Source organism: Marmota marmota, unplaced genomic scaffold (assembly GCF_001458135.2).
Source record: "Marmota marmota marmota unplaced genomic scaffold, marMar, whole genome shotgun sequence".
Lineage (NCBI taxonomy): Eukaryota > Metazoa > Chordata > Mammalia > Rodentia > Sciuridae > Marmota > Marmota marmota.
This window is the reverse complement of record NW_026000207.1, coordinates 1,894,672-1,908,325: the sequence shown is the minus strand read 5'-3', so window position 1 is coordinate 1,908,325 and position 13,654 is coordinate 1,894,672. Positions and strand designations below refer to the sequence as shown.

At 48.7% G+C, this 13,654-nt stretch overlaps 1 protein-coding gene across 1 annotated transcript; it reads right to left on the bottom strand.

Moving 5' to 3' along the window:
* Positions 1 to 3,057: 3,057 nt before the first annotated feature.
* On the bottom strand, positions 3,058 to 5,434 carry LOC125612786 (wiskott-Aldrich syndrome protein homolog 1-like). The gene is made up of 3 exons (XM_048791594.1): positions 5,278 to 5,434; positions 5,006 to 5,059; positions 3,058 to 4,524 (listed from the first exon to the last, which is right to left on the bottom strand). The coding sequence occupies exons 2-3, from the start codon at positions 5,048 to 5,050 to the stop codon at positions 3,646 to 3,648; spliced, it is 924 nt and encodes a 307-aa protein (XP_048647551.1). The 5' UTR covers positions 5,051 to 5,059; positions 5,278 to 5,434; the 3' UTR covers positions 3,058 to 3,645.
* Positions 5,435 to 13,654: the final 8,220 nt, after the last annotated feature.

Genomic DNA, 13,654 nt, shown 5'->3' with positions numbered 1-13,654 from the left:
TGCATTTTTCATAACAGTCAAAGTGCAGGAACAACTCAAATGTCCATCGAACTGACAAATGAATGAACAAAATGTAGTATATCCATACATGAAATACTATTTGACCATGAAAAGAAATGAAGTACTGGGGCTCAGCCATAAAGTGCTCGCTTAGCATGTGCAAGGCCCTCGGTTTGCTCCTCAGAACCACATAAAAATAAGTAAATAAAACAAAGGTATTGTGTCCAACTACAACTAAAAAAAAAATAAGAAAATTAAAAAAAATAAATGAAGTACTGATACCTGCTATATTATGGATGAGATTGAAGACCTTAAGTGAGCTGGGCAAGGTGGCCCACACCTGTGATCCTAACAGGTGGGGAGGCTGAGGCAGGAGGATCGTGAGTTCAAAGCCAGCCTCAGCAACTTACAAGCTCCTAAGCAACTCAGTGAGACCCTGTTTCTAAATAAAAATAAAAAGGGCAGAGGATGTGGCTTAGTGGCTAAGGCCCCTTGGTTTAGCTTATTCCCTGGTACCAAAAACAAAAACAAAACAAACAAAAAAAAAACACATTAAATGAAATAAGCCAGACAGAAAAGGTCATATAGTATATGATTCCATTCACACCACACATCTTCTAGACATGGAAATCTACAGGAACAAAACAGATTAGTTTCCTTAGGACCAGGTTGTGAGTGACTGGAGGGAGGGAGGGATGGAGGGAGGGAGGGTGTGCAGGGGATGAACATGTTCTAGACTGAGCATGGTGATACATGCACATATCGGCAACTTGGGGAAAGTGGTGTCTCCTCTAGGGTCCACCTGACATCTTCAAATTGGGCACCACAATACCATTGTGGCAGGGTTGTGGTGAGAATGGTTATGGTGATGAATACACTCATAACCATGGAATTGTGGGATTAAGATGGATTAACTCGGGGCTGGGATTTGACTCAAGTGGTAGCGTGCTTGCCTCACATACATGAAGCACTGGGTTCGATCCTCAGCACCACATAAAAATAAATAAGTGAAATAAAGGCATGCTGTCTATATACAACTAAAAATAAATATTTAAAAAAATGGATTAACTCTATGGTATGTGGATCATACATCGATAAAGATGCTTTTTAATATGACTGGCTTTCAGGATTAAAGTGTAGATGATATTTAAAAGTTATAAACTTACACATTATCCCAGCTACTTCAGAAACTGAGGCAGGAGGAAGGCAGGTTTGAAGCTACCCTGGGAAAACCTAGCCAGACCCTGTCTCCACATAACATAAAAAGACCTGGACTGTACTTCTGTGGTGGAGTGCTGCCTAGCTTGTGCAAGGCCCTGGGCTGGAACCAAAACCCAGAGCACAACAAACAACCTCCAAGGTATGTATATGGGTATTCACTGTGCAAGTCTTTCATCTGTTCTCTGAACATTCTCATAATAAAATGTTGGTATTGTGAGACTGTAGTCAATATTTAAAATCTGATTTTTTAAAACCCCCAATTCATGGCTCATTCATGTCAGAGTACAAATTCTTTGAAGTCAGAGACCACATCTTTATCATTCCTTCTGTAGCTACAGCACACACACGAGTGTCTGGGTATTTCAGGTATTCAATAAACATTTTTTATTGAATTTTTTTATTTTTTATTTTTGTAATTTCATGACAGTAGAATGTTCAATATACATATTTTAATTAATTAATACATAAATGTAAATGTCTAACTGTGAAAAAGACATAAGTGCACTGACTGTGAAGAGAACAGATGCGGGAATCAGTAGCCTGTGATGATGGCAGCCTCAAGGCCTGAGCCAGTAGTAAGTCTCCAGGAGGTCACCCTCAGGCCTTCCTGTTTGGGTCTCTGAGTGGCCTGTCAATGAGGCTAACTGAGGTTTATTGTGGGCACCAGAGGCAGATCAGGGTTTGCTTACCACAAAGGAATATCTTGTCTCTCAACTTTCATTCTGACATTTCTAGGGACAGACAGGAGAGCAAGAAAACCCAGTTACACAGATGGGGGAAATGAGGCCCAGCACAGGGAAGGAGCTCACTGAAAACCAGTCAGTCAGCAAAACCTGACTGCCCCTGAAAGACAGGAATGAAGAGATAGATTAAGAAAAAGTACAAAACAACACATACCCATGAGCATTCAGTATGAGAAAAGAAATCCCAATTGATTAAAGGACAATAATTATCATATGCAAACCCCAATTTTTTTATTTGTAGATGGACACAATATCTTTATTTTTATCTATTTATTTTTTGTCGTGCTGGTGTAAGGGTAAAAGAAATTGAAGTTAAAGCGTAAAAGTTAAAGGGTAAAAGACCGGGTGTTGTAAAGTTTCTAAGCTGCAAGGTCTGAGTTAAAATGTAAAGGATTAGGTATTGTTAGGTTTCTATGTTACCTGCAAAACCTGAAATCCCTGTGGCTGTTAGGACAATACTGGAATTGCCCAGTAAATATTCCCACTGACTCCCTGGTTGTCCAATAACTAGGGACTCTGTGTAACTGGTCACGTAGTCCTTTAGGCCCTAAAACCAATCAGTTTGAATGTGTACCCCGTTTAGAAATGACCTATCACTCCAGCCTGACCTGTTCCCGCCAATGAATGAACTAATCATGTTTAGGAGTTGTTGTTTGATTTTCCTCGGTGTATAATGATTTGTTAAAGGAGACTGTGATGTATGTAAAACCCCTGCCCTCCCAAAAAAAGTGTACTTAAGCAGTGCTCAGTCCCTGCTCGGGGCTCTGGGCTGCTTTCCCTTCTTGAGTGGGCACGGAGCCCCAGCATGCTGGTTCAATAAATCCCCTTCTGCCAATTGCATGAGTGGTCACTTGGTGGTCTCTTTCTCTGATGTTTCGCGGGACCCTTACACTGGCATCAAACTCGGGGTCTCACACATGCAAGGCAAGCGCTCTACCACTGAGGTACAAACCCAGCCCACAAAACTCAAATTTTTCTTAATATTTTTTTGTAGTTGTACATAATAACTTTTATTTTCATGTGGTGCTGAGGATCGAACCCAGAGCCTTGCACATACGAGGCGAGCGCTCTACCTCTGAGCCACAACCCCAGCCCCCCTGTGCATGAAATTCTGGGTTCTATCCCTATCACTGTCTATGGGTATGTTTTATTTATTTATTTTTTTAATGTTTTAAAATGTTTTGTTTTAGATTTATTTTATACACACACATTTATTTTGGATAATGTAGTAAAATTCTTATCTCAGGCTCATAACTTGTAGTTTCGGCACTGCTGTCAAGTTGGGGGACATCCTGATCAAGGTTCTCTCATGTATGAATTAGCGGGGCTGCAGGGGGTTGTTTGGGGTACCGGGGATGGAACTCGCGGGCCTGGGCCTCTGAGCCCAGCCCTACTTGCTGTTTTATTTACCGGCAGGGCCTCACGGTTGCCGAGCGCCTGCCCTTGCACGGGCTGGCTCTGCAGGGGCTGGCTCTGCAGGCGACCCTCCTGCCTCAGCGTCCTGGGCCACTGGGACCACAGGCGTGCGCCACGGCAGGCCGGGCTCGGGCTGCCCCCAGCGCAGGGCCCTGTGGCCGGCGCTGCCCCGGTCCTAACTCTGCGCCTGTCCTCAGACAGGAGGGCGCTGAGGCCGAGAACCGAGCGCCCAGGACCGGGCTCGGGCTCAGGGGGCCGAGAGCCCTCAGGCCTTGAGGGGAAGGCGCGGAGCGAGGGCGGGCGGCGAGGACGGAGGCGGGAGAGCAGCAGGTCCCCACGGAGTCTGTTCCTCAGCGCTGACAAGGGAAGGCCCTGCCTCTGTGGCCGAGAGGCCACCGGGCGTGGGCCCCGGAGGCAGAGCGGGATCAGGGTGCGGCCGGCAGGAGGCCGGTGCGCCTTCCTCAAAGGCCCCGGGGCGGGAAGGCGCAGCTCTCCCCTGACAATGGCCGTCCAGATGCCAAGCCGGGCCCCCATTTCCCCGGTCTGTGGGAGGGAGGGAGGCTTCCCGGCCCAGGCACGAAGGGACAGGCAGGAGACGCCTCTGGCAGCCATCACTGAGACCCCACTGGGGAGTGGAGGTGCAGCGCCAGGCACAGCGGTCCGTCCTCTGCGCCGCCGGTTTCCCGCCGGAGCATTGGGCGAAGGGCCCAAACGCTCGCCGTTTCCTCCGCAGAAGGTTCGGCCCCGCCCTCACCGGCTCCTTTCTGTCGGGCGGCCCAGAGGGGCGGCCCCGATAACGGGTCTGAGGGGCGCAGGGGGCCGAGCGCTCCCAAACCCAAGAGCTCAGAGGGGAGCAGATGTCATAAGCGGGGGAGGTCGGCAGGTCGGCGGCAGGTCGAAGGGACCGGGCGGGAGGCCACGAGAGGACGCGTGAGCACGGCGCGGTAGCGGCGAGGACCCTGGAGAGGCAGGGCGCGGCTAGAAGGGCCACCCTGCGCAGGGCGAGAGGAGGTGAGGGAGGGCATGGGCTCCGAAGGCGGGAACCGAAGAGCAGGCTCGTTGGATGCAGGCCTTGGTGTTGGCGGCTTCCATCTCTGCCATCGCTACCTGTGTGTCCTGGAGCTGGGAACTCCCTCTTCGCATCCTGTTGTCACTCGTGAAACAGAAATGATTCAGTTACCGTTCAAGGGAAAGAAACAAAACCGTATATGAAAGAAACAAGCACCATGCCTTTGCACGGATGGTGTGGAACACGTGGGGACTAGTGCAGGTTACATTTTCGCCTATTGAAATCGTTTCTGCACGTCTGAACTTATTCTCAGGGGTCTCCCATTCTCCCACACCCCTCCCCAACCTCGGAACTTAACTCTTTGTCTCCTGGGTGGCAGTGAAGCCAGATTTAAAATTAGGTCCTCAGTGTAGTTAGGTAAATGGGGTCTAATATCGAGTGAAATCTGAAATGGAGGCCATGTTGAGAATGAATTTCCAGAAAAGTTGAGCAACTCTCGGAATGTTAATGAAGCCCAGGAAACAGCCCCCAACAGATTTGAAGACAGCCCATCCCAAAGAAATGTTAATGAACAGCAAACTTGACTTAAAGTGCCCAGATTACTTCTTTGGCCCACCTGTGTCCCAACGCTTCGCTTCTGGCCTTCCCAGCTACATTCCATCACCAAAAACTATAAAAAGGGGAACACATTCACCCTTCAACGGATTCCACCCCTTGGGTCCCCTTCTTCCTCTGGGAGAAGTCTTTTCTGCTGTCCTTTAATAAACTTCCAATTTTCCACTCTGACCTTGCCTCGATGTGCTTCTCTGGTGTTAATCTTCAACATTGAGGAAGCACTGGTCAACAGCGGTAACAGCAGCACCAGCTTCCTGGGGGAGGGGGACTCACCTCTCAATTCTGTACCACCATCAAAACAAGCAGATGGAGATCTTCCACAAGCTAGAAATCCTTCCACAGCTCCTTCCAGAGGCAATATGAGAAATGCAGCTCTTCAACCTGGGGTGTGTGTGAGAGAAAGCTCTTCAGGAGGCAGTGCCTGCCTGCCTGCCTGCCAAACTCTCACCACTTTGTGCTCTGGCCAAATTCAACACCACACCTTCCTGAGCACTGTTCATACCTACAGGTGTGTCTTGGGTTGTCATGGAATTACTTGTGTTTTATTTGTAATAATGCAAACCAGACTTCCAAAGACGGTGTGTATGTAACCTGTCCATCTGGGGCAACTCATTTCCTCCAGAATGCCATCTTGACTCCTTTCTCACTCCAGCCCCCAGGTGGAGTGAGGAGTCCCTCTGCTTCTCCTGCACTGCACAAGACCACTGGTTTCAGAGGAACACTTCTAATAGTGTCTTTGAGTGCCCTCATTATGCTCTAGTGCCAGCAGCACAAATTCAAGTTCCTCAGCCAGATAATGTGGATGTCTCCAGCCAGTATCGTGCATGGTGAGCGATGAAAGATGAACAGTGATCTGCGCTTTTCCAGTTCTGGCTTTTGCATTCTCCACTCACTTTGCCTGAAACTACACTTGTTGTTCCCCAATCTGGCTAATTCTCCTGTGACTGCAAGACTGAACTTGGACATCTCCTCTGGAAAGCCTTCCCAGTTCTGTGACCCTCACTCAGTCGGAGCACCTGCTTCTCTGGCCTCTTGGAACTAATGTTGCATCACAGTTGCTTCTTGACCTGTCTTCTCCTGTAGACACAGCTGCCCAGTATGGTAGTACCTGGCCACGTGTAGTTGCTAGGCACTTGAATTAGGCCAAGTTGTGTTTCGTGTGTAAAAATCCAAACCAGATTTCCAAAGATTGTGTGTGTGTGTGTCTGTGTGTGTGTGTGTGTGTCCCATTCTAGTGTATGAGAACCAGCTGCAAGGGGCCCTGAGACTGAAGAAAAGAGGCAGAGTGATCCAGGATTGCACAGAATCCCATTTATTGGGAGGTTTACTGACAGAAGCATGGTCATGGACAGCGGAAGATCAAGTGGATTCTTGAAATATGTGTTAGGAGGAATGGTGTATATACTGGTTAGGACAAAAGTGACTTCATTCTGGCTGGAATGTACCTAGTTTATCTTATGCTAATATCAAAAAATCACATCCTTGGTGCCAGGGCCTGGGGACACTGATGGCAGCTGTGTCTTAAGACGGTTGTGACTACATGCAGCTGAATCCATACAGCTAGATAGAATTCATAGAACTAGTTTTATATATGTACGAGGAAAAAGGCAGTATCTTCATGAACTCACAGGTCTCTTGGAGACAAAACTCAAAGGCCCCACTAGGTTTCTCCTTCCTTTTCCTTTCCAGCACCCACATCTACCTGTGGTTAGCCAGCCTCAAGCTACCACCTTGAGGGCTGGGAGATCCACCTCTGCTGAGACCTCTTTCACTCGGGTGACTTTTCCCTAAGGAAGTTGTGTATCATTCCCACCTAAGCTTTCTGCCACACCACACCCCTCTTATGCCTGAGGGGTCATGCAACAACTCCCCATGCAGTGAGTGTGTTGGGGTGGGAGAGTGCAAAGACCTTCCCAGCACTGCATCTGATGCAGCTCTGCTGTCTACCTGCAGTGTGAAGGTCAACTTTTCACTTTTCTGGGCCTCGGTTTCCTCGTTTGGAAAATGCTAAGGCTGAATGAGAAATGAAATGACCATCTCCCTTGAAAACCTAGTCTTTGCTTATAAAAGATCCCTTAGTAACTCTGAAGGCATCCTGAATAGTCTTTGAATTTGAATTTCCTGATCTGTAAACCAGAGGAAACATTTTGATATTTTGGTCTTTGTCGCCCCCATAAGGCCTGAGAGAGTTTCTAGTCACAGCAGGTACCCAATAAAAACTAGTCCATAAATGTAGTCGCAGGGACAGAGACAGAGACTCTCATTCATGCCAAGAAGCTGGTGTACCAAGTACACCATTGTACACCATTCTTTCATTTATTGAAAGAATGCCTAAGATGCATGACAGTGGAACTTGAGGGGATGCAGGATGAAATAGAACAAATCGGGGGATACAGAAAAGTTCTTGTGCCACCTGAGCTCTTAGTTTACCTCTTCCTGAGTTAATGAATTCACCCCCATTCCTTTTGTTGCTCCTTTGAATTCAAAGATGACCTTGACTGTATCTTCATCAACCATAGATTCTCCTGGCCGCCACCATGAACCTCTTCCCTAAGTTAGGCTTCACCTTCTGCCCTCCCTGGGCCTCCAGGCTCATGGCCTGTCCTGACTCAAGGGTGACCCTTGGTCACTGGTTGTGCATACGCCTGCATGGACACACTGTGCACAGGGAAGCAGCAGGACAACCTGCCCATCCACTGGGCTTCTTATACCTGTTCTTCTGTCCCAAGTTGCTCAGGAGTACCAGAGACCTGGCTCAGCATGTCCTCGTGCATTAGGCAAGACTGAATCTATCATTGACTTGGGCATGGAACTGTTGCCTTTAGCAATCAGTATCCCTCGGTTTCCAGATCTCAACTTGGGAGATGTCAACTGAAGAGCTTGGCTCTGGTGTCATAAGGGGCAAAGCAGAACGCTTTCCTTTTTTTTTTTTTTTTTTTTTCTTATTTATTTTTTAGTTTTAGATGGACACAATATCTTTTTATTTTATTTTTATGTGGTGCTGAGGATCGAACCCAGTGCCTCGAGCTTGCCAGGCGAGCGTGCTACCACTTGAGCCACATCCCCAGCCCATCTTTTCCTAACTTTCATGTTGGAGGCTGAATGACCTCCAACTTCAGGGCATGCTGGAATTCTACAAGTGTCGGGAATGAAGAAGAGAGTGAGGGTCTCAAGGTGCATCAGCCAAGGGAAACATGGTTATACAGGGGATGTGCATGTCTTGGGACATGGGTTGGAGTGAGTTGGAACTGTTGAATTTTGGAGAGAACCTCGTTTCACCCCTCCTCCCTTTCTTTCAGGCTCAGGATCTCAAGTACTATATACCTTGTGCCTGATCCTCTCTGTGGAGGCCATGGACCCATTTTCTCCTGTCTGTAAAATAGGACATGATTCTCTCTCCAGGATGCATAGGATGAATGGGAGATGGCTGAATATAAGTTGTGGTTAGGTGGTGTACAAATATCACCTACTGTACAAAGGTAGCATTTAATGCTCTATTGCTTATGTATACTAAATAAGTTTTTATTTTTATTACTTTTGATTCTTATTTAATTGTTGGTGTAGAGTGAAACCCCAATACCTTGTGAACCTCTCTTTTGCGGGGAGTTTCTGACCAGAGTGCTGTCCTGACACTCCCGCATCCCTAAGGTGGTCCCTCCCCTTTTCCCGGGGTCAGAGTATCCCTGGAAGGCATTCCTGCAGCCATATCAGGGCCTGGAAGTTGGCTGTGCTGCTGGACCAAGGCCTATCGGGTCAGGAGTGTCCTTAGTGTCCTGCTAGGCGGCGCAATGAGGGTCTTGGCAATGGAGGTGGCTCCCAGACAGTGGGCTTTGGAGACTGAAGTCCTGCGAGGGAAGACCGGGGCCTGTATAGAGAAGGCAGAAAGCCTGGGAGAGTTTTGTTGGAACCAGAGGAGTGGATTGGAAATCACTCTCCTCCTCTGAGGCAAGATAACATGGGAGACACAGACACTGAGAAAAAGGGATGGTCTGGGAGAGGTTCCTGAAGGAGGCAGGGCCCAGGCTGCAGGCTGGGAGGGGTTGGGCAGCTAGAGCAAGGTGAAGGTGCTGGGCTGGGTGTCACTGGCCTCTGGGGCTGCAGGGCTGAAGTGAGCTTATTCCTTTTGAGGACATGGAGTATCCCTGTCTGCCTGTCTGGAGTGCTGAGGTTTATGCTAGACATGAAGTTTGGGGGAATGGATAATTGGTCATGGGTGAGGCTGGAGAGAGAGTGATTGCTGAGGGAAAAGGAGTTTATGTGATGACATTGGAGCCTGGGAGGGGAATCTCGGACTGAGCATAAGCCCAGATATACTGGCCCAAACTTGGAGGTGTGGACAGTGAAGTCAAGTGATTGACTGGGCTGTCTGGTCAAGGTTGGGTGATGGCAGAGGTGGGAAAGGAGGCTGATGCTAGGTTGTGGGAGGCCTTGAATGCCAGGTGGAGGGGTAGGTCCATGGGAGGATTTTAAGCAGAGAGGGTGTTAGAAAGGTCCTTCCGGTTCTGGAAGACTGGTGGTCTGGGCATGCAGAATACGTCTAGCAGCTCGGAAGGTCAGAGTCCTCAGCATTCCTGAAGGCTATGGAGTAAGGCTGCCAGCAGAGGCAGAGGCAGAATTCCCTGGCAGAGACAAACAAGGCTTTGCACGTGGAGCCTTGTGAATTCACTGTCTGCCCAGCGGGCTGTGAAGTGCCAAGTGTGTCTGGACCACCACTGAGAGACAAGGCAGAGAAGTGGCCGCATCATTTCATGAAGGGTCTCAGCTTCCAGGCTGAGGAACTTGAACTTGGTCCTGAGGCCACTGGGAGCTGTGAGTGGCGCATAAGTCACATTCCACATGGTTATGAGAAGACTATGCTAGGCCAGTGTGGGAAGGGAACTGGCAGCCAAGGAACCGGGAAGAAGTCTGGCTCTGGGGTCCAGATGAAGGAGGGAGGGGCCAGAAATGGGGCTTAGAGAACAAACAGAAGATTATGGCTCAAAGAACCTATTAGGGTGTGGACACACTAGAACTTGGTGGCTGTCTGGCTTTGGGAAGTGAGGGAATGAAGATATTCAAGGGTTTGGACTTATGCAGATGTGAGGCTTCATCAAGATCCTGTCCCATGAGGGTGACAGTGATACTTTTTAAGGGTGAAGAGAAATATAAAAAAATTTTTAAGGGAGAAGAAAAATATTAAAAAATATTAAAATTTTGACTTTTGGAGGGGATGCTCAAATGTATTCATTCACTCATTCGTTCATTTATTCAACTACTATTTACTACTATTCCCCTACCTTCTCCAGGTGCCTTTGGTGATGCTATCATGCTAGCATGTCAGGACAGAGCTGGCCTGCCTTCTTGAAGTATGAGAAAGGCAGACAGTGAAACAGCAGATCCATAAGTGTTCAAAGCCATGCTGGATCCTGATGTGGGGTGCAAATGAAGTAAAGTGATGAGATAAGTTATTGCCTATGTGAACTGACACCCCCACCAAAGGTTTCAGTGCAAAATGTTACTTTAGCTGAGACCTGAATGGCCAGAAAGAATCTACCCTTCTGAGTGGCAGAAAGGAACATTCCAGAGACAATGGCAACAGAGGCCCTCAAAGTGGGTAAGGCTGTCAGGTTGAGCAATGGCACAACTGTGGTGATAGAGCCAGGAAAGGAAAGCCAGCCAGTCTGCACAGCCTGCAAGGGCTTTGGGGTTGATTGTAAGCTCAGGTTTCAAGTCAGGTTATGATAAGATTCCATGGGCTTAAAGGATACCACCTGGGTACTGCCACGGAGCACAGGGTCTAGAGGAAGGGACTGGTGATGGAGACAGTGTTGCTATGAGCTGGGAGTCAATGTTGATGGGGTGGGTTGGGGAGAAGTGTGAGGTGCCAGCCAATAGGATGGCCTTTCCTAACCTGGGACCAGGCAGATGCAGGTGCCGTCTCACCTTCAGATGTGTGATCTTCAACCACTGTGTGATATCTTCTGTAAAATAGGGATCCTCGTGGCATTTAATTGGTGAGTCTGCTTTGAGTGTTCTGCACATTAGCAATGACTGTCCCTGAATAAGGGCTTAATAAATATTGGTCATTGTTGCTATTTTCTGATACTGGGGTGGGGCGAGTATAGCTCTCATGGGTGCAACTAGTTAATGGAAACTTGAGAGCAGGATCAGGGTGGGAGACTCAGATTGGGTAGCTGTTCCTGTTGACCAGTCATTCTCAACCAGGAGGAGTATTGCCCCTAGAGAACACTGGGCAATGTGGAGAGACTTCTGAGTTGTCACCACTAGAGCTCGGGGGATTGTGCTCCACATCCTGTAGTGTACAAGATGGGCCCAGAATGAATGATCCAGCCCAAAATGTCACTGCTGAAGTTGAGAAGCCTGGTTAGACAGAGGGAACAGTTGAAGTTTGTGGGAATGGTGACCCAGAAAGCAGAAAGGGTAACAAACTCAAGTGTCTCCAATGTGCAAGCAAGTGAACAGGTGGGTGAGGTGGGTCAGGTGACCAGAGCAGGGGTGGAGCCCTTTAGACCAGGCAGGCCCTTAGTTTACCAGTCTCCAATGTCCCTACTACTTCCCTTTCCCCTAGATGTGTCAGGTGTTCAGTGTCAGAGATGGCTGTTCTAGACATAAAATTACCAAAGCAGGAGGACATCTAAGGCAATGATGTACAGTAGAGGTAGAATGAACCACATATGAAATTTTAAATTTTCTAGTAGTTATGCTAAAAAGGAAAAGGAGCATGCAACATTAATTTTAATACATACCTCATGTAAACCAGTATGTATCCAAAATTGTATTTCAGAATATTCAATATAAAAATTAGATTGAGCGCAATGGCACAAGCCTGTGATCCCAGTGGCTTGGGAGGCTGAGACAGGAAGATTGTGAGTTCAAAGACAGTCTCAGCAAAAGCGAGGTGCTAAGCAACTCAGTGAGAAACTGTCTGTAAATAAAATACAAAATAGGGCTGGGGTTGGGGCTCAGTGGCCAAGTGCCCCTGAGTTAAATCCCTGGTACCAAAAAGAAAAAAATATATATATATATAAATTATTCACATGATAGTTTACCCCCCCCCAACACTAAATCTTTGGAGTCTGTAGGGAATTCTGCACTTAAGCACATTTTATTGCAGATTAGATGTGTCAGGTGCTCAGTGCCAGGGATGGCTGTTCTAGACAGCACAAGGTTAAGGGAACTTTAATTTTAGCTTAATATAAAATTGTTTGGATCACTTGAGGGTTTCTGGAGAAGATAGGAGACTTTTTCAGTTCCAGCTGATTGTTGCCACATCTGGGGATGTTTATTTCCATGTGTGCCTGGGAATTCGAATCTGTGCACTTTCTGGCATTTGAAATTTGAAATATCTGGCATTTGAAATAGTGGAATAAAAAGCCCCAAACCAAAACTACAACCACCACCATCACCACCACCACCACCACCACAATACCCTTTGTAATCAAATCAAACATAATGATCCCATTTTGGCCCTCAGGCTTCAAGTTTGAACTGGTTGAGGGTGGAATATGTAGTGACCCCCATAGGATAGGTAGCTAGTACCCACTGTGGCTATATAGATTTAAACTGAGGACTGAAGTCAAATTTGTACTTATCCTTAGAGGCATTAACCTCATTTGAGGTGAGCAAGAGCCCGACGTGGCTAGGGGCTATGACCTCACAGAGTAGACAGAGCATTACTGCCATTAGAGATGTGCTGGACAGCTCCCTAGAAGAGGAGAGCTGGGGTTCAGGTTCAGGTCCTCGAGTTGGGCACGAGAGAAGGGTTCCCTTCTTTTCCTCTGCCGCTTCCAGCTGCTACTGCCGCTCTGCCCCCACTCCTGTGTCGGTGATGCGTGGCTCCGTGGCCGCGCTCTGTGTGAAGCGCCTACCTACTCATCACTTCTCTGCACACCCTGCAATTTCTCAACGTACGCCTGGGCCAGGGCTCCAGCAGCCCGAGAGGGTCCCCGCATGCACTGCTGACACCGGGGCCTCCCAGTGCTTCTGTGCCAGGGAGGCGCACCCGGGCCCCATCCCACGCTCTGCCGACGCCCTTCCAGATCACAGCCGGCTGGCAGTAAGCACATGGGCGCTAGGCTTGCTGCAGGGAGGCCACTTCCCCACCTGCCGGGTGGGGAGGCCCGCCCTTCCCCCCTGCATATCCCGCACTGCCTGGCCGTCTCTGGGCCTCGGTTTTCCCGCGTGTTCGGTGGGAAGCGCACAACTTCACACCTCTGTACACAGCAGTGACTGGCCTACTCTGGGCTTCAGGTCCCCGCGCGTCCACAAGAAAGTATCACACCTCCCCACCAATAAATCTAGCGAACTCCAGGCCCAGTTTCCCCATGTGCCCACCCAAAATATCACATGTTCCCACCCGCACATCTGGCAACTGGCCTCCTGGGCCTCTGTTTCCCCATTTGCGGACGGGAGAATCGTGGCTATTCACATCAGAGCAAACGGCTGGCCTCGACCTCTGTCTCCCCATTTGCTCCATCGACAGAAATATCCCTGAGGGCCTTCAGAACGACGGAACTGCTCAGCCAGGGAGGTGGATCGGAGCAGGGGAGCCGGGCCGGGCCCGGCCTTTGGCAGGTCCTCCAGGCCCCTCGAAGCTCCGCGGCTGTCCCCCGGTGAGGGGCCGACTCCGGCGGCGGAACCTTCGTGCGGG

Excerpts from the sequence above, each read along its gene's own strand:
- LOC125612786 (XM_048791594.1), bottom strand. The coding sequence starts at position 5,050 with ATGGAATGTAGCTGGGAAGGCCAGAAGCGAAGCGTTGGGACACAG. Across the intron at positions 4,525-5,005 it reads AGCGAAGCGTTGGGACACAG|GATGCGAAGAGGGAGTTCCC; the intron begins GTGGGCCAAAGA and ends GAGTGACAACAG.